The sequence below is a fragment of the Xenopus laevis genome, chromosome 1S (genome assembly GCF_017654675.1).
Source record: "Xenopus laevis strain J_2021 chromosome 1S, Xenopus_laevis_v10.1, whole genome shotgun sequence".
In the NCBI taxonomy this organism is placed as follows: Eukaryota; Metazoa; Chordata; class Amphibia; order Anura; family Pipidae; genus Xenopus; species Xenopus laevis.
Genome location: NC_054372.1, coordinates 37136241 through 37162371, shown reverse-complemented (window position 1 = coordinate 37162371; position 26131 = coordinate 37136241). Strand labels below are relative to the sequence as shown.

At 35.5% G+C, this 26131-nt stretch overlaps 1 protein-coding gene across 1 annotated transcript in view; it reads right to left on the bottom strand.

The window, feature by feature from the left end:
* The window catches only part of glra3.S (glycine receptor alpha 3 S homeolog), an 82590-nt gene that overhangs the window by 10355 nt on the left and 46104 nt on the right, over positions 1-26131 (bottom strand). Inside the window, exons 4-7 of the mRNA XM_018243200.2 lie at positions 13893-14116; positions 12151-12233; positions 2162-2299; positions 279-493 (exon numbers count right to left, since the gene is read on the bottom strand). Of these exons, the coding sequence (XP_018098689.1) occupies positions 279-493; positions 2162-2299; positions 12151-12233; positions 13893-14116 (660 nt within the window). The remainder of the gene's footprint in view (positions 1-278; positions 494-2161; positions 2300-12150; positions 12234-13892; positions 14117-26131) is intronic.

The window sequence follows — 26131 nt, the reverse complement described above, 5'->3', positions numbered from 1 at the left end:
CTTTTAAGAAGATTTCTTTTGGTGGTGCAGTCTATTAACAATTTGGTGGATATGCAGATGGACGTGGCCATGGAGTGACCTGCGCCCATCATTGAGCACATCACTGAAACAGGTGCTAACAAAATTTCTGTGTGTATGTATAGGGTAAAAATCTGCAGAAAGGAAATTTAAAATGATATGGGTTTGGTGCGCAATCTTGTTGCTAAACTAATATGTATTCAACAGTTAAAACACCACAAGTACACACAGAATCAGAAATATTTTTACTCCAGTCTTACCTTAGGAAGGGATGTCCGGGAACCTGAGCTCTGTGTTGTCATAGTTAGTACAGTTGTGATGCCCAGGGCAACTCTTGCTGGTGCTGCATCCATATTTATCCAAAATGATACCCATGATAAAATGACAATCAAAAGACTAGGAATATACATCTGAATTAGGTAGTAACCCATCTGTCTTTCAAGATGAAATCTCACTTCTATGCAAGTAAATTTTCCTAAGTGGAGAGAAAGGAATCAAAATATTTACATGAGAAGCAGTAACAAAACACAGAGGCTGTTTATTAAGAACTTATAGGGGCATATTTATCAAGGGTCAAATTTTGAATTGAAAAAACTTCAAAATTCAAATTCAAAAAGACCAACAGAAATTAAGTTGAAGTTTTTTTTTGGTCAAATGGGTCAGTTTTCTATTGAATCGGTCCATATTCAGCCGAATTCAAATCGTATGAATCGAAGGAATAGAGTCCACCAATTGACTCCAAGTAGGTTCTAGGAGGTCCCCCATATGCTAAAACAGCAATTCGGCAGGTTTTAGATGGCGAATGGTTGAAGTCGAATTTTTAAAGAGACAATACATAATTTCGATATTCAATTTTTTTTTTTTTTTTTAAATTTGAATCAAATTTGGACTATTCCCTAGTCGAAGTACACAAAAAATAACTTGAAATTTTAATTTTTTTCATTCGAAATTTCACCTCAACCTATAAATCTGACCCATACTGTATGATATGCATTTCTGAATTTCATCTTTTACAAGGCTGAAAAAAATAATCTTTTTTTAAGCAGAACATGTTCTTACATAAACTATATTTATGTTGCTGATTGAAAAAGTGCCTATAGTAAGAAGTTTGGTTAAATGTCTTTTCCATAGCCCAAACTTTGCCTACCCAATATTGTCTTACCACTTCGTCAGGTTTTACATTATCTGCATGACCCAATCTGATTACTCCTCCAATGACCTCTCTGCTATACATGCATGTCCTCTCATTGACTAAATAATTGCTTACTTTCTTACTAGTCACTCACAAGAAATACTATTTACAACACACATTAACCCCAACTGTCCCTTTGTGGACACCCCATATTGAAGCATTTTCTAACTGGAAGGCCATAGGACAAACGTGGCTATCCAAAGGATTCTAATAGTCTCCCAGTCTGCTCAAGATCCCTATAGACTTCTTTGTATGATAAGAATTAATAAACCCACTGCATTCAAAAGTAGTACAGCACTAATCAAATTGCACTGATTACTACACTTACTACATTGCGCGTCAAAAATAGTCGCTTGCGTCAAAAATTTTAGCAGATCAAAATAATTTTGACGCCCATTGACTTCAATGCATTTTGGGAATTTTCGCTGTTTCACAAATTTTTCTGGACAGATTCGCTCATCACTACTACATTGAATAAATTTGCTCCTAATTGTTGCCAAAGAGAACAATCCAAGCATTATTTCTTATATTTTTCTAAGATAACATGATTGAAAGGGCAAATGTACTTAAGTAGGTTGTGGATAAAGAAAGAAAATATATTTTACAGTTTTAGAGTTACTTGGAACCCTTTTCGGTACTGAAAGCAACATTTGTCTGTCACTATCCATCCTAACCTACTATGTAACAGAAGTCAAGTGATTAACCTGTGAAGAATCTGTAAGGAAGTTAATTTATTTATATTTTCTTTCATTATGCCAAAAATAATACTGTAACATGGTCGTTCATTTATTACTCTGTATTAGCTATTATCATTACCCTCAGTTTTGTAAATCATTACACTGAATTAAACTGTTTTGTAAAAGGCTACACTTCTCTATACATGAATAAATTATCAACAAACTGAACAATACAGCAATAAATCATACCAAGCATATTTACCAGATTACTTACCTGTGTTATAGTGTTTGGTACAGTAACGTAAATCCTTCTCCTCTTTCAGAAGAAACTGAGGCAAGGTAAGTCCATCTGCAATTTGGACTGGTCCATTTTCTTGCCATTCAAAAATGAGATCATTCATGGTGTATCCAACTGGAAGAAGCATATACTGTACATTCAGCATTTGGATGCTCTGAAATGGGACTTACCCCCTATAATCTATCCATTCTTTCATGCTTACTCTAAAGGGTCATGTATTTTTTATCCATAAAGCGAGTCACAAGTGTCCCTATAACTGTCTAGGATATTTATATTGTATATTGCACTACTTTCTTTGTTATGCCTTGTTTCAACTTCGAAGGGTCTCAAAATGTGGGCCAAATTTTTTATTATAGAGCAGTTTATTATAGCACCCCCCATTTTACAACCATACAGATTTAAAATGTAAGCTGTCATCTATAAGAGATTCAATTTATACTTTACTGTGTGTGTACAAGCATGGAAAGTTACAAAACACTCCTGGGAAATACTGAACAATTGATGCCAGATAAGAAAGGTTTTTAGAACAGGAGGGAAAATAAAGCTATATTAGGTTGGATTTAATACACGGGGAGGGCAACATATAAGCACCCCTAGGGGGTTATTTAGTCAACTCTGAATGCAAAAATCACAACATTTTTTTAATGAAATCAGACTTTTAAAAAAGCACAAATTTTTCGGAATTTATTAAACTCTAAGGATGGAAAAGTCTGAATCTGAAAATCCCAGACCTGTAGAGGTTGCGTATAAGTCAATGGGAGAAGTCCCAATGATTTTTTGACGTGCACTGGGTTTCTTGCAATACCCTGAAGTTTTCAGGTGAAAATTCCGAAAAATTTGTGAAAATCAGATACAAAAATCTGAAAAAATCTGAAAATCTGATTTTTTTCCGCAAAGCTAATTTTTCGGGAAAATGTAATAATAAATAAGCATAAAAACCCAAGAGAATTTGATCACAGTTTGAAGCAGAAAATATTTAGATAAATTCCGACTTTGATAAATAACCCTTTCCATGTCCAATAAGGTTAATTAATGTACAAATGAATCATGTTATAGATGAATGTACATTTGAATCTGAGTCACTCATAATTTTGTGAATATGCTTGTATGTATGCATTTTAATGGTTGTAAATTGTAGGTGTCATTTTATTAATCCCCTTATTTTAAAAGACGTGTTTTAGTTCTGTTTTCCCTGTTCATCTAAACACCTTATGTAATAACAGTTGTGATTTGGTGGAAATTTTAGAATGCTTAACAAACCCCCCCCCCCACAAAACATTGGCAGTGATTTTATGTTCTTTACCAAAGCAAGTGTGTATGTTGTAAAAGCAGATAAATATAAATTCTAAAGGCAAAAGACATGATAACAAATGAAAGGGAAATAAATTAAAAGTAATGTTATGCAATATAAAAGGAAAAAGATGTTATTTGTATATTTTGGACTAGTATCTGGGAGAAATTGTAGTTTATGATCGCTGCATTGTTGTGATTACAAAATAAAAAATGCAACATTTAGCTGCTTGGGAATCTGATAAGTACTGTGCTTTTAAGCAATAGAATCTGTAACTGAGCTATGAGTCACCGAACCTTGAACTGAAACCCACATATATAGCAAGAAGATCTCCAAGCCAAAACACTTTGCTACTCACTAGCAGAGCAAGCGCTCAACTGAAAAATAGCTGTGGGAGAAACTGATTATCATGTGAAGCATGACATTTATTGCCAGAAGAAATATCCCAAATTCAAAGTCATTGAACTGACAAGAAGCAACTGTTGAGTCAGAATGTAATTCTCCCATTTAATTCCTTCATTTTCATTCTTATTAGTGAAGCTTTTCTGTTTGTCAAACCCAGTCACCTGGTATCACCTATCCAAAAAAAAAAACATTTCAAGTGTTGTTAAACAAGTTTTGTGTTTGTTAAAAAGAAACTCCTCTAGTGGCTTGTAAAGTATATGACTTAAAGAAAATAGACATCCTTGACCATTCCATACTTCCTACTTTTTGGAAAGAGCATTTCCTGTTTCCATATAATAAATCACCCATGCACAAATTAAGGTCCATACAGGATTGGTTTGCAAAGATAGGAGTAGAAAACCTTGGCTGGCCTACACAGAGCCCTGGCCTGAACTCAACTGTACACATGTGGGATGAAATGCATGTGAAACAGGTTTGATTTCACAATGTCACACGCTCTACAGGGTAGCAAATCCCATCAACAATGTTTTAATATCTTGTGGAAAGTAAGTACAGTAAATACAGTTTCAACAGCAAACAGAGGGCCAACTTCATATTAATACCTCTGGTTCTACAAATAGATGTTGGGCAGATAGCTGTTCACACTTTTGGCAATAATTTGTATGTGTAATAAAGATTTAACAGTGTGTACACAGCTCTCTCACTTTTATATGTTCTCCCTCTGGCTGAATGGGCATTTTTCCTCTGATTCCGTTCCAATATCAAGAAAACCATATAAGCAGCTTCAGTATCTTCTGACCATCTGACCATATCTGACCATCTTTATAATAATAAATACAATCTTATCCAACTGGCTCTTTAGGATATATAGATATTTTAAATGAACTATGCAAACAAAAATAAGGTATTTTCTCCCCCCCTATGTCTATAGCTATGATTTTTTTCCCAGTAGTTTGATAATAGCCTAGTTTAAACAGTAAAGGAAAAAAGAAAGGAGAAAATAAAACCACTTCGTAATCAAAGGGGTTGTTCAACCTTTAAATTAACTTTTAGCACAATGTAGAGAGTGATATTGTAAGACAATATGCAATTTGTTTCCATTTTGTGGTTTTTTGAGTTATTTAGCTGTGAATTCAGCAACATTCCAGTTTGCACTTTCTACATTCTGGTTGCTAGGGTCTAAATTCTTCTAGAAACCTCACATTGAGTTAAATAAGAGACTGGAATATGACTAGGGGAGGGCCTGACTAGCAAGATGAGTAATTGGTCATTCTAAAACATACGAAAAAAGGAACTTAAAGCTGAACTACCCCTTCAACACTTCTCATAGTCAATACTCTCACCACTCCGACACCACTTCTATATCTTGTTTTTAACACATTTTTGTATGTTAATCCATTTTAGTGCATTATCTGATTGCAATGAATACATTATTATAATTCCTAGATATAAAAACTGTAAAGCACAAAGCATATGAAATTGCTGCACTGTACTGTATTGCTGTACTGTGAGACTTTGTATGTTAGTCTTAAACTACTATACACAATAAAGGGGTACAACCAACAGAATTACTTTACACAACATTTTGGGGGTAACTAGTGTTGTTCACTGCAGTTTATAAATTCTGAACTTGTAAAATGAATCCCTTCTTTTCATTCCTATATTAAATGTAATGCTTATTTTAAGTAAAGCGTTTCGATAACTAAACATTTTTATACTTATGGCTGAATAATCAAATTATTCCTCAAACTATATCAGTATTTTAGATTTTATATAGAACCCAGACTTATAAATGTTGTAATAAATGTTGCTATGTTTATGGATAAAACTTTGCCATAAAGTTGTGGGAAAGCATTACATGAAATAAATGAGTTGGACACACACCCTGAGTTTAGCCTTACTTTATTCTGAGAAGGTCTGTGGAATACAAGAGCCTCTTTCCCAAGTGTCAATCATGTTGTCCATTCAGACTGATTCTGCTTGGCAGCCTTCACAGAATAAGAATTAATGACCTATTCTTAAAAATGTAAATGTCTTAGGCTGAATCCAGGCTTTTTCTTGTAATAACAGTCACTTTAGTCATTAGCATTCATAATGTTTAAAGATCACATTGCTGAGCTTTGTTTTCTTGTTAATCCTGATTCTCTTCCTCTCTCAAACTTTACTGCAAGGACAAATAGGGCCAAATTCAATTCAACTTTATTTTATAGTTTATCTTACTGCTGAGATTTAATTGAAGGAGAAAACATTTCTCTGAACTCAGGTCTAGTTTTTTACCATCAAAAAGTTTTTCTCATTAAAAAGTTAAGTTGGGTTGAAAAAAGACCACAGTCCATCAAGTTCAACCCCTCCAAATGAAACCCAGCACACATACTGTACATACACACAATCACACTGACCCCTCCATTCACTCACATAAACTATATATACCAATATCTATACTAACTGTAGATAAAGAGGCCCATATACTAACAACGGAATTGTGATTTTTCCACAAATCTAGAAGAATTTGCACAAAAAACCTTTAATACCAAACTTTTCCACGTAAAAGTTAACAAGGTGCTAAAGAAGTCAATGGAAACCACACTGATCTTATTCATTATTCGTATTCATTTTTTAGTGCATCGTTTGCACTTTTTTTAATTTGGAACCTTAAATAAATTCAATGACAGTGGTTTTAGAGATTGTGAGTTTAGTCATCATTTCCAAAATCTCTAAAACCACTAAAATTTGACATTTAGTAAATAAGCCTCTTAATATCAGCCTATGATATTATGCATGTCCAAGAAACCATCCAACCCAATCTTAAAGGCATTAACAGAATCAGCCGTCATATCATCATATAAAATGTTATTCCTTAACCAACAAATATATATATATTTTTAGTTGTAATACTGGTGTGTAGGCAGCCATCTCAGGTAATTTTGCCTTTTAATGTGCTTTCAGAATAAGCCAGTACTTCATTATGAAACTGTTTTCAGTTAAGTTATTGTTTCTCCTACTCTGAAACAACAATGTAACTGGAGTCACTTTGGGACTTGGATTTTTACTATTGAGTGCTATTTTCATATCCACTAGGGAAATGTTATCTTGTGTCAGTGATGCTGTTATCTGGTTACCTTCCCATTGTTCTGCAGATGGCCAGATTGGGGGGAAAGGGAAGGGGTTGATACCACTCCAACTTGCAGTGCAGCAGTAAATAGTAACTGAAGTTTATCAAAGCACAAGTCACATGGATGAGGGCACCTGGGAAACTGACAATATGTCAGATTTCAAGGTTAAATATTTAAAAACATCTTTTTACTCTCAAAGGAGCAGCACTATTAACGTATGCATTTTTTTATGTTTTCCTGTGAGAGAATCCCTTTAAGGACTGAAGACCAAAACTGCACTGCATACTCATGGTAAGGCTTTACCAGGGACCTATAAAATTATGTTTTATCCCTCGAGTTAATGACCTTTTTTAGGCAAGACAGTACTTTATTTACCTTAGTAGACACAGAATGACACTGCCTGGAATTAAGCAACTTTTTATCAACACAAATCCCAGATCCTTCTCAATTAAGGAAACCCACAACACAATGAACCTCTTTTGCTAGTTTGCTGACCAGTTTTCAAGTTCAGTAATAACTCTACAAAGAGTCATTGAATTGCATCTGGTTTATTGTTAAATTCTGGAGTTTAGTTAGTAGACAAGCTTTCATCATCAAATTGAATATGGCCCATTAAATGGAACCAATGCTAAAACTTAGTTGTTACGATACAATAATCAGAGGTGCATATTTTATCAAATATAAATGCATCAAGACGGCAGCCATCTAATTCATTTAAACAGACAAAAGTAAATAATGCAGTGTATTGTGTTGTGCAGAGATGTTTGTAAAGTTGAATTAAGATATTTTATATCTCACCATTTAAGGGGCCACTATGCATTGTTCTTAAAGAATTGTATTTAGTAGAGGTGAGTTCCTTTATGATATATCTCAGAACAGGATATAAGAATATTTTGGGGTTACTGTTGATGGAGCTATGTTTATATATGCCTGTTAAATAATTTAAAACCAATTCCATCATACCATGCCCACTTTGTTGCTAATTCATGTCTTCTATCTAACTACTTGCAAAAAGATTATGATATTCATGTCTTCTATAGTAGTAGTATAGTAGTCAGAATAATAGAGGTTGAAACTGCATGCTGAGCTGCCTTCATTTAAACAGGGAGATTATTATACATTCACCTCTTAGGGACATCATTGATATAATCATTTAACTAAAATGTAGGGGATCCTTAATTCTTTTTCACAAATAGGTTATATTATAGACTATGTTTATTGTTTACAGATTTGAGATATATATTGTTAGTGTGCTTCCTCAACATATATTTCCCACTGCAAAAAATGTCAGTTTTACTCCTTTGAAATGGTGGTGTCTTCGTGAAATCAGTTAGTTAGAACAAGGGATATCTGTGACTCACAGTGTGTGTTGGAGTAAGCTGTAATATAAGATGGGTTGAGGAAAGGAAAGGCCTGGAGATATAAACGCAGGAGCCAGATTACACTGGTTTATGTTTAATGATTGTCAGAATCAGATGTAGCTGTGATTGTGTGAGGAATGAGTTAAGGCAGGGGAATGCTGGGTTGGATGTGAAGAAAGAGAGGAATGTGATGTCAGGGGAAGAAACAGTTCACTTCCTTATCTTCTGAGGAAGTGGAAACATCCCACCTCCCCTCTCCACTTTTTGCACATTTTGTCAGGAGTTTCTCTTCTTTATGTTCTCATATTATCTATTATCAACCGAATGTGGATGGTTTCCTGCATACACTGTTACTGTATGTTGTAGTTTCAGTACTCTTATACAGTATGAATGTGAGAGTCTGCATGGTACAGTATCATTCATGTTAAATGAATGTCAAATGCTTCTGATCTCCATTGGGGTCAGGAAAGAATGCTTTCCCTCTTGAGGCATAATTGGCACTGGCTTTAGGCTGGTTTTTTGGCCTTCCTCTGTATCAAAACAGTTCATCTGTGATAATGAATTTTAAGTTTTATTTGTCACAGCAATGGTAGGACCTTGTAGAGAACTGCACAGGTAAATTTAGAAGAGGGAGAAAGGAGGTTTTCTCCTGTGACTGCACAGTGGGTTGATTGATATAGGCACTACTACTGCTTGTGCAAAGTGACAGCCTGTTTGGATTTCCTTTCATCGAAACACTGCAGATTCAGGGCCACCTGCATGTCTGCTGAACTTCTTTCATGGTGGGGGATGCAGCTCCTGCTGGTAACAGATTTCAGGGCCATCCTCTGAGGCAGCCTAATACTCAGTAGTAGATATAATGACATAGTACTGATCTCAAGTGAGGAATGGCAGAGCATAGTAGCGATCTATTATGGAATTCATCTTTGAATATTGCCTTGGGATGAGCCTGGCAAGGTCCTATTTATTTGTTGAAATGTAAATAAATGATGTGGCCCCATTTAACCCCATTTCTGTCTCCTGGTGTTTCATTAACAACGGGGTTAAGTGTGATGGCTGAAAGTGAAGGGTAAATTGATTATTTCCGTTGGCAAATATATATACATTGTTAAATATATAAACAACTGTAAGGAAAAATAATCATAAAAACTATTTGTGAATTTTAGTGAATTTTTCACAAGTTCCCCTTTAATGGGGATGTGTTTGCCACTCCATTGATATTTAACTATGGCATTTATAAATGGGCTGATTAAAGCCCCATCAAATTCTTTCTTATTCTAAATTCAGCTGAAATATTTTGTTTAAAATCTGCTTTAAAAGAACAGAAGACCATGTTCAGGTCACGGTTTGAGAAATAAAAGAAGTTATCTAAAGTGACATTAATGAAAATAGAAATGCTTATATAAACACAAGTTTCATAGAAGGCTTTGTACTGTGTGTATTTAAATTCTATAAATGCACATAGATTTCCTAAGCAATCACTTTAATGCTATCACATTCATTGCTATTCCTCCAGGTTAAATAGCCATAAACTTCATTAAATTCAGTATGAATAAAATCAATTGTTTTTTTAAGAAAATGCGATTGTAAAAAATTTATTTGATTGAAATAAAATTGTTAAAAAAAAACTTTGAATACATATTCCACTCATCATTTTCAATGGGTCTACAGGCTCTCATTCTTTTTTTAAAAAAAAATTAAAAAACTCAAATTGAAAATACAGTAAAGGTAATTTTTTCCAAAGGACACTGACTTTACATGAGCTTGTAAGCTTTTAGATGCCAAAGTTTCACAACTTTTTGTGCTTAATAGATATCGAACATTTGAGTTTTTGAAACTGTGATTCGAATTCATGAGTTTTAGCTCAAAAAAAGTTTGAATCATGGCAAAGATTCAAATTTGAGTGTTGAGAATTCACCTACTTAGTTTACTGGATGATGATAATCATGTGAACATTTTAGAAACCCTGTGCATTGCTGTTTAAGCTTGGTCAAGGGTCAAGACCTCTGTTATTGATACATTTACAAGATATAGTACAGTTAACCAGTTATGTTTATCCTACAGCATTTCTACACCAAAGGCTTTCAAATTGCAAAATAATATGGCAATTTTGGAATTTTTAACACCATGATTATCTATTAAATGAATAAACCACCATGGACAATGTTCTGCACTGCAGATGTTGCCAAACTGAGATCTCAGTAATGGATGCATGTTAAAGTTTGAATTTTGCAGCATGTGTAAATGCAAAGTCCCTGTATTAAAGAGCAGTATGAGACTGATCGACACCATTATGGGAGCGCTGTCTCACTGCTAACATGATTGGTAGCTGAAGTTCGACAACAAGCGATTTATAGATTTGCTGTCACTGTGCAAGGTTAACAATACAGTAGAAACTCAATTTTCAGTTTCTTAATTGGCCAAAGTAAATGTGTAGCAAACTGATGAAAAGTAAATGGTGCATGGTTAATTGTGTCAATTGGGAAATGTATAATCTAGTTCTTACTGTAGAGCTTTAATCACAAGATAAATTACACAAAGTAAAACTTTACATTCAGAACAAATACTTCAAGAACAATTAATTTATTTCTAGTGATGAGCTAAGTTTTTCACCAGATGTGTTCGCTAAGAAAAAAGCCCGCACATCTAAAATGTCATAGACAGACAAAAAAGTTGCCATTAGAAAAAACGCCCATTTAATGCATTCGGAGTGAGAAAAAACTTGAGAAAAAACATCCATTTATTTTAATTAATTTGAACAAAAAGTTGCTGAGACAAAAAAGTCGGTGAGACAAAAAAAAAACGTCCATTTTTGAGTGAGAAAATATTGTTGCCTATTGACTTCAAAGATTTTCCCTTCACTTTTTATGTCATAATAAGTGGCTTATTAAATGATATTACCAAATTAATGTATACCTATTAGTGAGGGGGTTATTTATTATGAATGCTAAAAACTTTGCTTTTTTACTTGCTAAATTATTATACCCTTGGCTGCAAAAAGTCAGAATTTTAAAATCCGCTATCTCAGACCTGCTGAAGTTGTATATAAGTCAATAGGAGCGGTCCCTATCCTATTTGGAAGTTTCTGTTGTCTGCGGAGAGAATTAGCCCGGGCTTTTCAAGCAAAAATCAGATAAGTTCGTGCTTTTCGGAAGAAAGCCCAAAATAATTGCCTGATTCTGCAAAAAAACTCCAAAAAAATGTTATGAATCGGGTTTTCGCTCGGTTTTATTGAGTTTTTCCCCGATCCGATTAAATCATGCTTTTTAAATAATAAATAAGGTCAAATTGTGGATTCTAGTTTGCTTGGACTTTTTTATTTCAAAAAATCAGAAAAATTCTGATTGTGATAAATGACTCCCTTAATATTGTCCCTTTTCTACATTTTATATGTACACCATTTTGTAATGCTCTGTGTGTCACTCACTGATCACCTGACAGGAAATAATGCAGGTTCTAACTGAAACAGGAAGAAGTGTGGGAGTAAAAGACACAGCTTAGTCCTTTCATTGGCTGATGTAACCTAGTATGTTGAACATACTAGCCAGAGGTCAAGTTTCTATATGGCATTTTACAATGGTACATTTGCTGGAAAAGTATATGTATCGTGAAAAGACCTTATTTATATGAAACAGTGTTTAAAATGTAGGCTGTTTTTTGTGATATAGTTATACAGAAAACTACAATGTTCAGAGCTAGTTTTCCATTAACATGCTGGGATATAACCAGTCTAAAAAAAATATCTCATCTTAGTTAAACGCATTTAAAATAAGATTTTAATTCCATTTCACTTACAGCTTTCTAGTTGCATTATACAGGTCTGCACATCCATTGGAAAATTTTTCAGATCCATTGGACATGATAAAGTTAGGGTCAGCCTGAAATGAGAAGCAAATGTTACTTTTGAAATTCAAATAAAACATAGTATAAAGTATTGAGCTTATGCTGTATTATGAAAATATTAATGACAGAATGAAATGTAAAAATCTCAATTTTAAAAGCAGGTTATTTAGAAATAGTTTTCTGGATATATTTACAAGAGGTAATTTATCTAGACCTGGAGTGATGCCCTTAGTGCTCACACACAGAGCACCTCCTGAGTGTGGTCTTGTACTGGAGAAAAAAAATCTATCTAGCAAGTTAAGTGATGGGTAGGTACAGGATACAGCAGATGCCTTTATGTTTTACCTTCTAAAATGTGAGAATACACATTATGTCTGATTTCAGTTGTTTTTTTATAGGCACTTGACTTAATGATGAACTTTGATTTCATCTAAGTGCAATAAAAATATTTTACTTTTTTGACAGGTGGCAAACCACATTTACTACTTATGCGTCTCAGTTATACATGTATCATTTAATCAAACCAAGGCCTGTGGGATAATACAAGGGACAATTTATTATTGATAGATATTACCAGACATGTCCTAAATGTACATCCTCAAGCCAGATCTCTGTTAAAATATTGCTAAAAATAAATGTAAAAGCATTGCTCAGCAGCAGTTTTAGCCTCAGTTCCTTAAGAGAATGCCCCCTGAGCTTTACTCTAGTTTGCCACAGTGCATCTGTAATAGTTTGGAAGGTCAACAAGCTACTGTACCATCAGTAATTCACATTTAACTTTTTTTTAAAGAAAACCAGTAAAACCAAAAAATAAAAAGCAATTACAAATTTCTGGTATACAATTGGTTAATTATATTAAAGGTCGAATTTTAGTGGTTTTAGAGGTTTTAAACTCTATTTTTCTATAACCACGAATGCCATGAAAGCTAATAACAGAGAAAACCAAAGAGAAAAAAAACCTCTAAAACCTCTAAAAATTCAAGTTTTTTTCGGATAATTGATTAAAAATGGTACAAAAGGATCAGCACCATTCCTGCTGACTTTTTTTTGTGAGAGAAAAACATTTTGTGACCTAAAAAATAGAAATACGAATTTTAGTAAATAGGCCCCTTAGAAAATGAAACATTTTGTAATTTGTAATATTTTACCAGTTGCTGGAGAGCTCAACAAAGCTTAGAACTAGCTGACAGTAGAGCAAAGCATCATCTAAAAGATCAGTAACAGAAGGAGTTGTAGAGGCTAAAAGAATTGAACAAGAACAGCATAACATTTAAACTGGGTCAATAACAAATTAATAGAATGCTTTACCAGAGTATTTGGAAAGCACAAAGTTAAAACTCATCCAATCTTAAATAGTAATTAAAATTCTAAATTCTCTGTCATGCACCAGCTATTTCCAAAATGTAACCCCACCAAAAGGCATTCTTATAACTGTATACAACTTCTGAGTTTTACAAAGAGAGCCCTAGTATATTAATATGCACCCCTGTCTCCAAAAACTGTTAGTGCAAAGCATATCAATTAATTCTACACATTTTTTTTACCCACTGAGGGCACCATTTGATAATGAATGAGCTGCTTTTCTTTCAACCCTTTCTTTCATCCCTACTAATCATTCCTGGTGGCCTCACGGGCCTGACAAGTGCATTCACACATACAGTATGTTCAACTGTTAAAATGTATTTTTTCCGTACCTTATGGAATACAGAACATTTCCATCTTTGAAAATCCTTAAAAGTTTGTTGTCTGTAGTGACTTCATGAAAATTTGCCCCCTTTTCATTTGCAAAAAATAAATCAGGTTTCCAAATAGAGTCCAACATAGATGGATCCAAATCTAAAGAATCATCTGGATATTCACTGTATGCAAGGCGAGGGTCATTCCACTTCTGACGTAAAAAGATATTCAGTCTGTAATCCTACCGAAAAAAAGATAATTGTGTCAGTATTACCAGATACAAAGATATGACTATTGATACAATGGGGATGGTTATATCAGTGTTACCTCTATGTAGAATAATAATGAGATTGAGGATTTGAATAATTAATAACACTTTTATAACACAGCATTATCTTCGGTACAGGTAGAATTATACTTGAGTTTATTAATCACTAGAAATATTAGGATAATTGTGGTTATTTTAGCCAAGAGAATATTATAATAAAGGTAATCTATTGTCTCACATTACTAATAAATTAAAGGGATACTGTCATGGGAAAAAACATTTTTTTCAAAATGAATCAGTTAATAGTGCTGCTCCAGCAGAATTCTGCACTGAAATCCATTTCTCAAAAGAGCAAACAGATTTTTTTATATTCAATTTTGAAATCTGACATGGGGCTATACATATTGTCAATTTCCCAGCTGCCCCAAGTCATGTGACTTGTGCTCTGATAAACTTCAATCACTCTTTACTGCTGTACTGCAAGTTGGAGTGATATCACCCCCCTCCCTTTCTCCCCCCAGCAGCCAAACAAAAGAACAATGGGAAGGTAACCAGATAGCAGCTCCCTAACACAAAATAACAACTGCCTGGTAGATCTAAGAACAACACTCAATAGTAAAAACCCATGTCCCACTGAGACACATTCAGTTACATTGAGAAGGAAAAACAGCACCCTGCCAGAAAACATTTCTCTCCTAAAGTGCAGGCACATGTCACATGACCAGGGGCAGCTGGGAAATTGACAAAATATCTAGCCCCATGTCAGATTTCAAAATTGAATATACAAAAATCTGTTTGCTCTTTTGAGAAATGAATTTCAGTGCAGAAGTCTGCTGGAGCAGCACTATTAACTGATGCGTTTTGAAAAAAAACATGTTTTCTGATGACAGGATCCCTTTAAGGATGGATATGTACATGTATTTATTTAGTATGAATCACTAGTATGGGTTTCTTTAAAAAATAGGATAAAGGCTCTCCCCCATCCTGAAGTCAGACCTACACTATACAATCATGAACATAACAAATAACATTTGCTGATAACATCAGAAAAGACAACTCAATTCAATGTTTCTAATAGACTGAAAATTGATATTCTACTAGAGCACAAAGAGAAACAAAGAGGAATATATAAACAGAATATAGAAACGAGAACTGTTGCATGCTTATTTAAAACAATTTAAGAAATATATATATATATATATATATATATATATATATATATATATATATATATGTATATATATATATATATATATATATATATATATATATATATATATATATATATATATATATATATATATATATATATATATATATATACAGGTGACGGCACTCCCAGAAGAACAAAGGTTGAAATAGGCAATGTTGCTAATAAAATAAGGTTTATTAGATCCGACGTTTCGGTTCTTATACTAGAACCTTCCTCAGGGAACAAACCCTGAGGAAGGCTCTAGTATAAGAACCGAAACGTCGGATCTAATAAACCTTATTTTATTAGCAACATTGCCTATTTCAACCTTTGTTCTTCTGGGAGTGCCGTCACCTGTATGTTTATAGAACTGAACCTGATATCGCATTGGCACCCAGGCTTCTTACTACTTATGGTTGTGCGTTCCACTCGATGTATCTATATATATATATATATATATATATATATATATATATATATATATATATATATATATATATATATATATATATATATATATATATATATATATATATATATACACTTTTTAAAGCAGTGTTTTATTTTTAAATTTGTTAATTGCAAAAATTAAATAAAATTAAATCAAGTTCAGCTTTAAATTATTTCTCACGAGCACTGCATGTGTCCTGTTCAGTGTCTGCCGTCTAAGTTTCCTACAAGGTGATTATCACTTACTGATGGACAGTTGCATTGGGCCTATGTTCTGTTAAGAAAAGAATTGCATGGTAGCATATAAAAAATATAACTCTATTTTTTACCCTCTGCGTCTTACATTTTGTAGTAGATTTCTTTTTTTAAAAAAAGTCTCTTCAGCCATTCTTTACTCCCACAGAAATTGTTTTCTGTTTCTTAGACATCTGACTGTGAACAGCCTGGGGTCCAGGGCCTCCTGGGGCTGCCGCCTCCAGACACACAGGTGTTGTGACCTGTAAAATTTTAGATTTCTGGACTGTTTTGACTGCAGTTCTTGAGTGCTGATACTTTTTTTTTGTACCTAGCCTACAACCTCAACAAGATTCTGCTTCATGAAGTTTTGAAAACAGTTGTTCATTAGTGATGGGCATATTTGGGGCGATTTGATTCGCTGAAAAATTCGCAAATTTCCCGTGAAATGGTGAAAATGCTCCGGCGTCCAAAAATATTTGACGCCGGCAAATTATTGCGGGGGTTTTGTGAATTTATTCGCTGACTTCGAATTCCATCGATTCACCGCCATGGCGAATAAATTCGCCCATCACTATTGTTCATGTTGTGTCTGTATAAAACATTTGAATGTTGATTTAACACAGGCAAAGACACAAGTGCTGGAGACATAATGTGTCCTATATAGAAAATAACCTGTGCCTGTACCAATGGCAGGTGTAAGAATCAACACCAAGCACTGCATATATAAACAGATGTAACAGTTTACACAAAATCATTATGCTCTGTGCCTAATTCAATTCACTGGCCCTCATCGTAAATTAGCCATCTGGTCTTTAAATAAGTACAAAAACATGCATATTATCAGATTACCGAGGTAACATAATTATCAGGTCAGAGAATGATTTTCTGCAATAACTATATTAAAGGTTGGTTCTGTATTCAGCAAGCAGCTAATCTGCAAATTATTATTTTTTTTTAATGACTGAGGGGGTTATTTATTAAGCTTTGAAATTTTCTGGTTGGAAAGGGGAAAATACCAATTTTTCGGAGAAAAAAAAATAGATTTTTTTCAGAATATTCTGATGGTGTTACAAGTCTGACCTGGCAAGTAGAGTCAATGGCAGATGTCCCATTAAGAATTGGAAGATTTTCTGAGTAGCGATGGGTTTCCAAAAAAATTTTAGCTTTTGACCAAAAATCCTGGTTTTGAATGCAAAAATGTAGGTTTCAGATTTTTTTTGATTTTATCATGACTTTTTCTGCACAAGAAAAATTTGTGAAAATTTATTGAGAAATAGGGGAGAAAAGTCCATGTGGATTTGGTCGAAATAGTTTTCAGAAAATTCTGAGAACTTTTTCGGAACTTGATAAATAACCTGTGTCAAGCGTAACATGAAGCGCATAAGGCTGCTTATCTATGACATGAATAAAGTCTTCACTTGCTTTTATCTGCCTGGTGGAAGATTTCCTTATTAACTGCCTGCTCAACAGAAATTCGCTATAATAATTATTTTACCCACACACACAACAAAACATTATCAATGCGCTTTCATCAAATTTTTGTAGTTCATTATATCTGAGATCTGACATTATTGGATACAGCAATGCATTTATATTTACTCAAACACTTCAGTCTTACAGACAGAGGAATTTATGGAAAATATGCATATTGTTATATCTGCATAGGAAGATCTATTACCATATTTCAGCAGAAAATTATTTCTTGTGTCAGAGCAAATCAGAGTGTTACTAGAATTAGAGAACATGGGTTGACACCTGTCATTTCTCTTTGTCTGTTTACCAGTTTTGAAACTTGAATTGAAATCTGCTAATGAAAAATTGTTTAAAAAAAGACTTTTCTACACTGTTGAATTTGATTTGTTATATAATAATGTAATACTATTTTATCAGCAATCATTGTAATAGAATATCAGCAGTCATCGCTGTATTCAAATAGATAAAGGAGTCATAGGGTTATGTCTACTAGTTGTATTTTGTTAAGGCAATGTTGTAGTAATTAAAAGTATATAATAAATCCTATTTTAGATAACCTATTGAGATGGGAGACAGCACAATGTTTCTACTGGATAGAATACTATTTCCATTTTAAAGGCATGGTGATATTTTGCACATTTATCAGGAGAGTTTCAGTGTGCCTTTAAAAAGCTACTCTGAACTCTTTCAATATGAACTTCTGAGACGTGGCTGAGACTGATTGAGACTAGGACATTCTAATATTGTGGAAGCAAAATATTTTCAATACAGACAGCTCCCTGTTCCCTCCTCCAGGGCCCATGCATGTCCTTTCTCCATATTATCACACAATCCCTGCACACAGAGGGCAGGCAAAAGAAAAAGACTGCCATCAAACTAAGTTTACTTGCCAGTCGATTGTTCAATCACCATCTCCACTGCAATTCATGATTTATAAATGAAACCACTCCTGCAGTTAGATTATGTAGAAGCAATGCTTTTTCTAAAGAGACCAACCTAGGGGAACTATACATAATCTCCTGTGAGTGAGCAAAGGTACCACTTGAGTCATAGCTGCAGCACCGCTCTGATATTGACAACCATTTAAAATCCATCCAAAATGTAAGCCAATTGGAATGCACAGATCATGAAGCCCTTATTTGACTGATGTGTATGTATGCATGCAATCATAGCAGTGTTCAGATGGGGTTTATGAAAGACATACATGAGGACTTTTTATGTAAGTGGCAGCTGGTGGGGACGTTTTACGGAGTAGATTTTCCATGGGGGCCAAGGTCTTGAAATGGGGTGGTCCCCGGGAAACGGTACAGATGGAAACCTTAGTCAATGGCCAATCTATAGTGTTAAATTACCTTGGTGGAGGTGGCAACAGGACTATGCATCATTAAAAGACATAAAGCCAAGGCATACGTTCATACTTATTTTCATAAATTTAAATTCTCAGATCTTTCTTTTTTTATTTTTGATGAAAAATTTAATTTTAGCACCAATGGTTTACTGTCTGAGAACAATGTTTTAGACCAGTGTTTTACAGCTGGTGTTTCTATTTTCATTTGGTTTATGATGCTGTCAGTTTCTTCAGTTTCTCTTATGTCACATGCACCTACAGGACAGCCCACATTATCATGGCGACAATAACACTGGAAGTGACACAGCTGAAGGTACCTGGTATTAAAGAAACCTGTTGTTTATTTTTAGTTTTTCAAGTGTTTGGATTGTATGTACCCAGTTGCATTCTTGCTGATGTCAGTACTGAAGGAGATTCTGACTTGGTTTATATATATAGCACTGTAGGTATTTATCATGTTATACATCAGGTCCATAACTTCTTTATCCTGATCTAATAAAAGCGAAAATCAATGCAATATGATGATTAGGTTACAGGATAGTGACATGAGCCCTGTGAAATCCTGTTGCCTGATGACCTCCCACTTGCACTGAGAGGTACAGTAGGAATTTTCTGGAATGCACATGTATTGTATATTCAAGAGACCAGTTTCCCCCTACCTGCCCCCCACAGAACCAACACATCCGAATGGCCGACCATTATGCTCCTTGTGAAACCAGCTTCAGATTTCTTCTGCATGAATTAGACTTTGCAGATTATTTGCCATATTATTTAGTTATTAGGTGGTGAGGAGCCCTGTTGTATTTTACAAACAATGTTGCACATACCAATCTCTATTCAACATATTGCTCAGTGGTTTGTCTCCAAGACCTAAAGAAAATTAGTTGGATCAGCAATGAATAGAGAGTAATAATCATTAGGATTGACTTGAATTGCCATTGTCTAAAAACCTGCACGGGAGTATATTGGCAAGTTTTGTATCTGCTCTAGGAGACGTTACATTAGGTGCTGCAAAATACATTAGCATATGCTCCATTTTACCAGATCAGATTTTATAGGGAATAGATCATGTCATGTCTTTACATTCGTTGTGTAGGTTCTTGATAATTAATTTCATTAAATAACACCAGAGGCTAAAAAAGCATTATTTCTGAGAAAAGAACAATTTTCTCATCAACATTAGCAGTAATTCTATGTGATTCACTTAGTGGCACAGCATGTAACTAGATACATAACAGCTTCACTGCACATCCTACATGGAGACTGGCTGTTTTGTTGGAATTGGCTGAGCTCCGCCTGCGGAGTTGGAGTAGGAAACATACAGATTTGTTGTAAATTCTATGGCAGATATCACAGTAAATTGGGGCCAGTGCATATTGTAAATACATCAATTGCCCTACAAAATAACATTAACTTCTCTGACAATGTCTTGGAAACATAACAAATATATTGACTTTCCCACCCCAACACCCCGGGAATTCCAATTGAATTCAGTAACATATACAGTATACAATCCTCAGGGCCTGAACTAGGGGTAGGCAGAAGAGGCACATGCCTAGGGTGCAAAGATAGAGGGTTACCACCAGGCATTTACCTCTTCTGCAGCCTTCCCTAGTTCAGACCTTATGTCCCCACACCTGCTACGCATCTTTGGCGGTGCACTCTTCTACAAATGCACACATGCTTTTCTGCACACGCATGAGTAGGGGTTGATGTAGTTGGCCTGGTTGTCTAGGGCACCCGGTTAACTTGGCGCGGCACTGACAATAGTTTTCCCAAAATCTGTTATCCAGAAAGATCCAAATGGGAAGTCCATCTCCCTTAGACTGCATTTTAATCAAATAATTTACATTTTTAAAACTGATTTATAATAATAAAACAGTACCTTGTACTTGATCCTAAGATATAATGTATCCTTATTGGAGGTAAAACATCCTACTGGGTTTAATTAATGCTTCAATGATTTTTAAGTAGACATTGGAGGTTATTTACTAAACTCTGAATGGCAAAAACCCCGAAAAATGTGTGTTTATGTTACTATAAAATCTGAATTTTTAGTGGAAAAAAACCCCACAATTTTGTGAAGATTTATTATACCCTGAGAATGGAAAAATCAAATCCAAAAATCCGGCATCTCAGACCTGCAGAGGTTGCATATAAGTCAATGGGAGAAGTACCAAAGCTATTTTGATCTACTCTGTGTTTCATGCAATAATATGAAAATGTTGTGTTTTTCAAGCAAAAATCAGAAGTTTTTCGGGGTGGAAAATCGGAATTTTTTTATGTTTTTTTCCCGCAAACAAAATTTTCGGGAAAGTGTATTAATAAATAAGGAGAAAAAATATGTGCGGATTTGGTCAGAGTTGTTTTCAGAAAATATTGAGATAAATTCAGAGTTTAATGGGCCTCCCCATGTATGGAGATTCAAATTATGGAAATACCCCTTATCTAGAAAACCCCAGGTAGCAAGCATTCTGGATAACATTTCCCACACCTATTCTTCATTGTAGCTGCTATGTATGTATTTATCTGCTTTATAACCAACTATACTGGTGGCCATATTTTATGTTTCCCTGTTCTTGGAAGAAGACAAATGGATTGCAGTTTGCTTTGATTCATTCTCTTTGGGTTAGTGGTTTTCCAGGAAGGTAAAAATCAATATGAATGGTGGTAAAACAGTAGCAAATCAATCTGTGCATCGTGAATCCCCTTGTATTATGCACATCAATTTGCTCATCTCTACAGTATATTGTTCCCTTTTTAAGGAGAAGATTTATAATTGATTATTTTAAGACTTTACAAAGGTTGGAAAAAGCCATATATTTTTAAAGAGGCAGTACACACCAGAGCAAAAAGTGAACACAATAATAAATTAAAAAAAAGAAATGAAATACATTTGTTCTGCCTATAATATTAGTAGCTTTTGTGATACGTCTCATAGTGGGCCTAAAGGACAGGCAAATTGCTACTCACTGGGGGTGTCTAACATATGTGTCCTCTAAGAGGTATGTTTATTTTGTCCTGTAAAACTAAATTCTGTAATAAGCTGTGTGAAATAAATGGCAAAATTATAATGGCAAAATTATTATATAAAAAATGGCAAAATTATTATATAAGTGTGTGAAATTTTACACCATGCGGACGCCGGATTTGACGCTGTTATTTTACAGTGCTTCCAGAGAAAGTCACTCTAAGGGGCATATTTATTACTCTGTGTAAAAAACTGTGGGATAATACACCACACATCGCCATGCTCCGTTGTGTAAAAAAAGGTGTAAAATTTTAATGTGTTTTTTTCCTATGTGACTTTGTAAGTGGTGTCAAATCAGGTGTTCTCACGGTGTTCAATTACACACACCATCACCATTTGTTTTACACAGCTTTTCACACCATTTTTTACGTTAATTTAGTTTTACATACAGTAGTATAAATATGCCCCTAAAATGTTTTTAACACATCAAAGCCTGGCAATGTATGGTGCTTATCCTGCTGTTATTTACACAACATAATAAATATACCCCTAAGTGTATGCTTGTTTCTAGCTAGCAATGGGGATGTAACTATATAAAAACAGTCAGGTACAATATACAAATTTTTTTTCTTAGTTTATTGTTATCAATTTCAGCCACTAGATGGCAATGTGGGCTGGCTAATGCCCTTGGTGGAAGGTTCTGGAAGAAGGTGTCCCTCAGTATCAATTTGGAGGAAAAGAGATTTCCCTGGAAGTCATATAAGGAATGGGAGTGGTTGGCCCAGTCCCATTTGGCTGATGACAGGGATAACTGCTTATAACACTATTGAGATTGTGAGCAATTGGAGATGTAAAGCTGTGAATGAGAATGGATACAATTTGTCCCTTAGTTCATCTGCAAGACTTGTGTGGACCACTAAGAACTGGTGATTTTTTTATTCCTTGAAAGAACATGCTCACAATGAAAGCAGGTTTAATGTGGCCTTAATACTCTTATCAAAGTTAAGTTGACACAAGGTAACTCCGGTGAACCAAATGGCAATGTTGCTGGGAAAAATATAGAATTTTTCTCCTCCTATCAGAAATGCAATCTTAGAAAATCACAAGCTACATTTTTGGTAAATCGGTTATAGCAGCTGTAATAAAAATACCTGGTGGTCTAGTGGTGCGGCGGTGTGGACGGCCGCCACGCCGCCGCGCTCCTTCTCCTTCCTCCTCCCGACGCCATTAGTGTGCTTAGGGCGCACGCGGCGCGCCTCCTAAAGGCGCAGGCACACTGGCGTGATTGCGCGCTTTGGCGTGAAAACGCGCGTTCTTGGGCGTGGAATTCTTCCCCTATAAAAGGACCATTCTGACTGCTGACTGATGCCCATGATAGAATCTTGATTCTAGTGGTTCCTGAAGCCTTGTGCTGTCTGTTCCTGTAAACTTTGTCTGTGATTTCCGGTTTTGATCCCTGCCTGTTCCTGACTATTCTGAGATCCGAACTCTGACCTTTGCCTGCATCTCGACTACTCTTTCTTCCTGATCCCATCTGTTTGATTACCCGGTTTTGACCCTTGCCTGCCTGACGATTCTTGATATCTGCCTGCCTCAACCCAGCCTGTCTGACGATTCTCTTGCCTTCTCCATTTGTACTGTGACCTTCGGCCCAAAAGACTCTGCTAACAGCCGTGCCCCTTTGCCAGCCAGAACATTTTCGCCTTGCACCTCCCGTTAAGTCCAGGTGGCACCCAAGTAAGCTGAGGGCTCCTCCCGAAGCCCAACGGTGGTCACACTACTGGTGAAACCGAGCCGAGACCAGGATGCTTGGCACTTGTTCTGGTATTGGGCAGCCCTCACCTTGGCAAGTGTTTTACCAGCTACATACCTCTCAAGATTTGAAAAATGTAAAGAGGAACAAAAACATTAGGCAATTGTTGGCCACGCCCATTTTATGACCACGCCCCCTAATTACTATGTCCATTTTACAAAATTTGGCATGTTATGAAACACATTTCTGGGAGTTTTAGGGCCATGTTTTATGTGTTATAACAATTTTGCTAATGAAACTGAAATTGCCCTTTAAAGGATAAGTAAACCTATAAAATAAGTGAATGTAAAATTAACAAGGGGGCTATTCTAAGCACTTTTCCAATGTACATTTATTATTTGTTTTTTGTCATTCCAAGATATTAAGGGATGCATGTACTGTTAATATGAATGCATTTTGTTACAACACCTACTGGTCAGTTTCTGACCATTCTGACCACAAAGTAGTCAAGGAAGTTGTCAGGAGAATGAAAGAGGCAGCTCAGATGTTCTTTTGCTTAGGAAAGATTTGAGAACGGGTTTTCATTTTATTCCTAAGCAGAAGATCATCAAAGCATCCTCTTTCTTTTTTCTGTTGTAACAAAATGCATTCATATTAACAGTACATGTATCCCTTAATATCTTGGAATGAGAAAGAATAAAACATGAATGTACATTCCAAAAGTGCTTAGAACAGCCCCTTCATCAATTTTACATTCACTTGTTTCTAAAGTAGTGATCGGCGAATAAATTCCCCAGGCACAAATTTGCGGCGAATTCCTGTGTTTCGCCACAGGCAAATAAAATTCGCCAGTGAAAATTACCCTGCGGCAATTTCCGATTTTCACAATTTTTTCGGAAAATGTTCGAAACGCTTGATTTTTTCGTGAAATGGTTCAAATTGCTCGATTTTGCATGAAAACGTCCGAATTTCACAAATTTTTCATGAAAATGTCAGAATTTCACAAATTTTTCTTGATTTTTTCGCCATTTCACGAATTTTGAGGGAAATTCTAAAACTTTTTGGCGAAACGGGAGAGTTTCGCCCATCACTATTCTAAAGGTTATAAATAAATATGAACAAAATAAAGCAAAAGATAACCCTAAAGATTGCACCGCCCCATCAAAAAAATCTGATGTCTCGAGGAACCAAAATACAATAAAACGTAACTTTTAATGAAAACTGTTAAAAAATATTATGGTAGGTCCAGGAAATATTAAAATAAGGTTAGCAAAAGGGGGGTGAACCTAATGACATTAGGCATTGCCAAATGTGTAGGTCTTGAGGTGGGTATAGAACCGACCACTTGCAAGTATATATATATATATATATATATATATATATATATATATATATATATATATATATATATATATATATACACACACACACACACACACATACACATATATATATATATATATATCAGGTGGTGCTGAGGCAGGTCCTTGCTGAGGCACTTCCTCTTTTGGCCTAGGAAGATCTTGAGGCAGTATCCAAACCGAAGTGGCCAGACCTATGGGGAGGTTAGTACCGTCAAGGCTAGCTAGAGGATTGCAGTGGCAAGTAAGTTCACTCTAGGGGCAAATTGACTATTGCCCGAAAATGTGGTAGTGATGGCTTTGCGCGCTTCCCCAGGCGTAGTTTCGCCAGGGCTGCGCAAATTCACGAAGATCTGAAGTTGCGCACAGGTTACCAAACGGTTGCGAAGTTGCGCTAGTGATAATACGATAAGCAGTCCGAAGTTACGCTAGTGATGCCTAATTAGCATATGACGTGCAGTTAAAGTACAATGGACGTGTATGCTGCAGCAACTACATTACACTACACAAGGCCAGGGAACCTTAATAAAATTAAATAGAGGTCTTATATTGCCCTACACATGTGCCCACTTTATAGTTTAGGTGCCAAATGTAAGGGGCAAGGAGGGTACCCCAAAAAAAATTTCAATCTTTTTCAGCCTATCACCCAGTAAAAAGTAAAAAAACGCCAACTTTTTTTTTTACATACAGTACTCCTATCTACTCTATTGCACTTCGCCTGGTCTGAGCTGGTGAAGTAAAGTCTGGCACAAGAGGTATTGTTCAGAAAAATCCGCAAGTGAATTAGCGTAGTTACGTCCCTTCGCCAGAGCTCAACTTCGCCTGGCGTTAGGGTGGGAAGTAGCGCTAGAGTATGTCTACTTCGCTAGCGAATTTATGCCAGCACCCGTTAGTAAATCGGTGAAGTGGCAAAATGACGTCACGCTGGCGAATTTTCACTAGCGTTACCCACTTTTCCCTTTAGTAAATTTGCCAGAAGTGAATGATAGAGAGGGCTAGAGAGCACAGATAGCCTGTTGTCCCAACAAGGAGTAAGTTGGTAGGGGATAGAGCCCCTCTGATGCGATTGTCCACCAGTGTTAGGGAACTGTGCATTTAGGTATAGGTTTAGGTAGGAGGAATGTACAGCAGAAGCTTGGGCTTGGCAGAGAAAGAGGGGGGGGGGAGTGCTTAAGTGGTCTCTGCTCTTTCATCCCTGTGGGA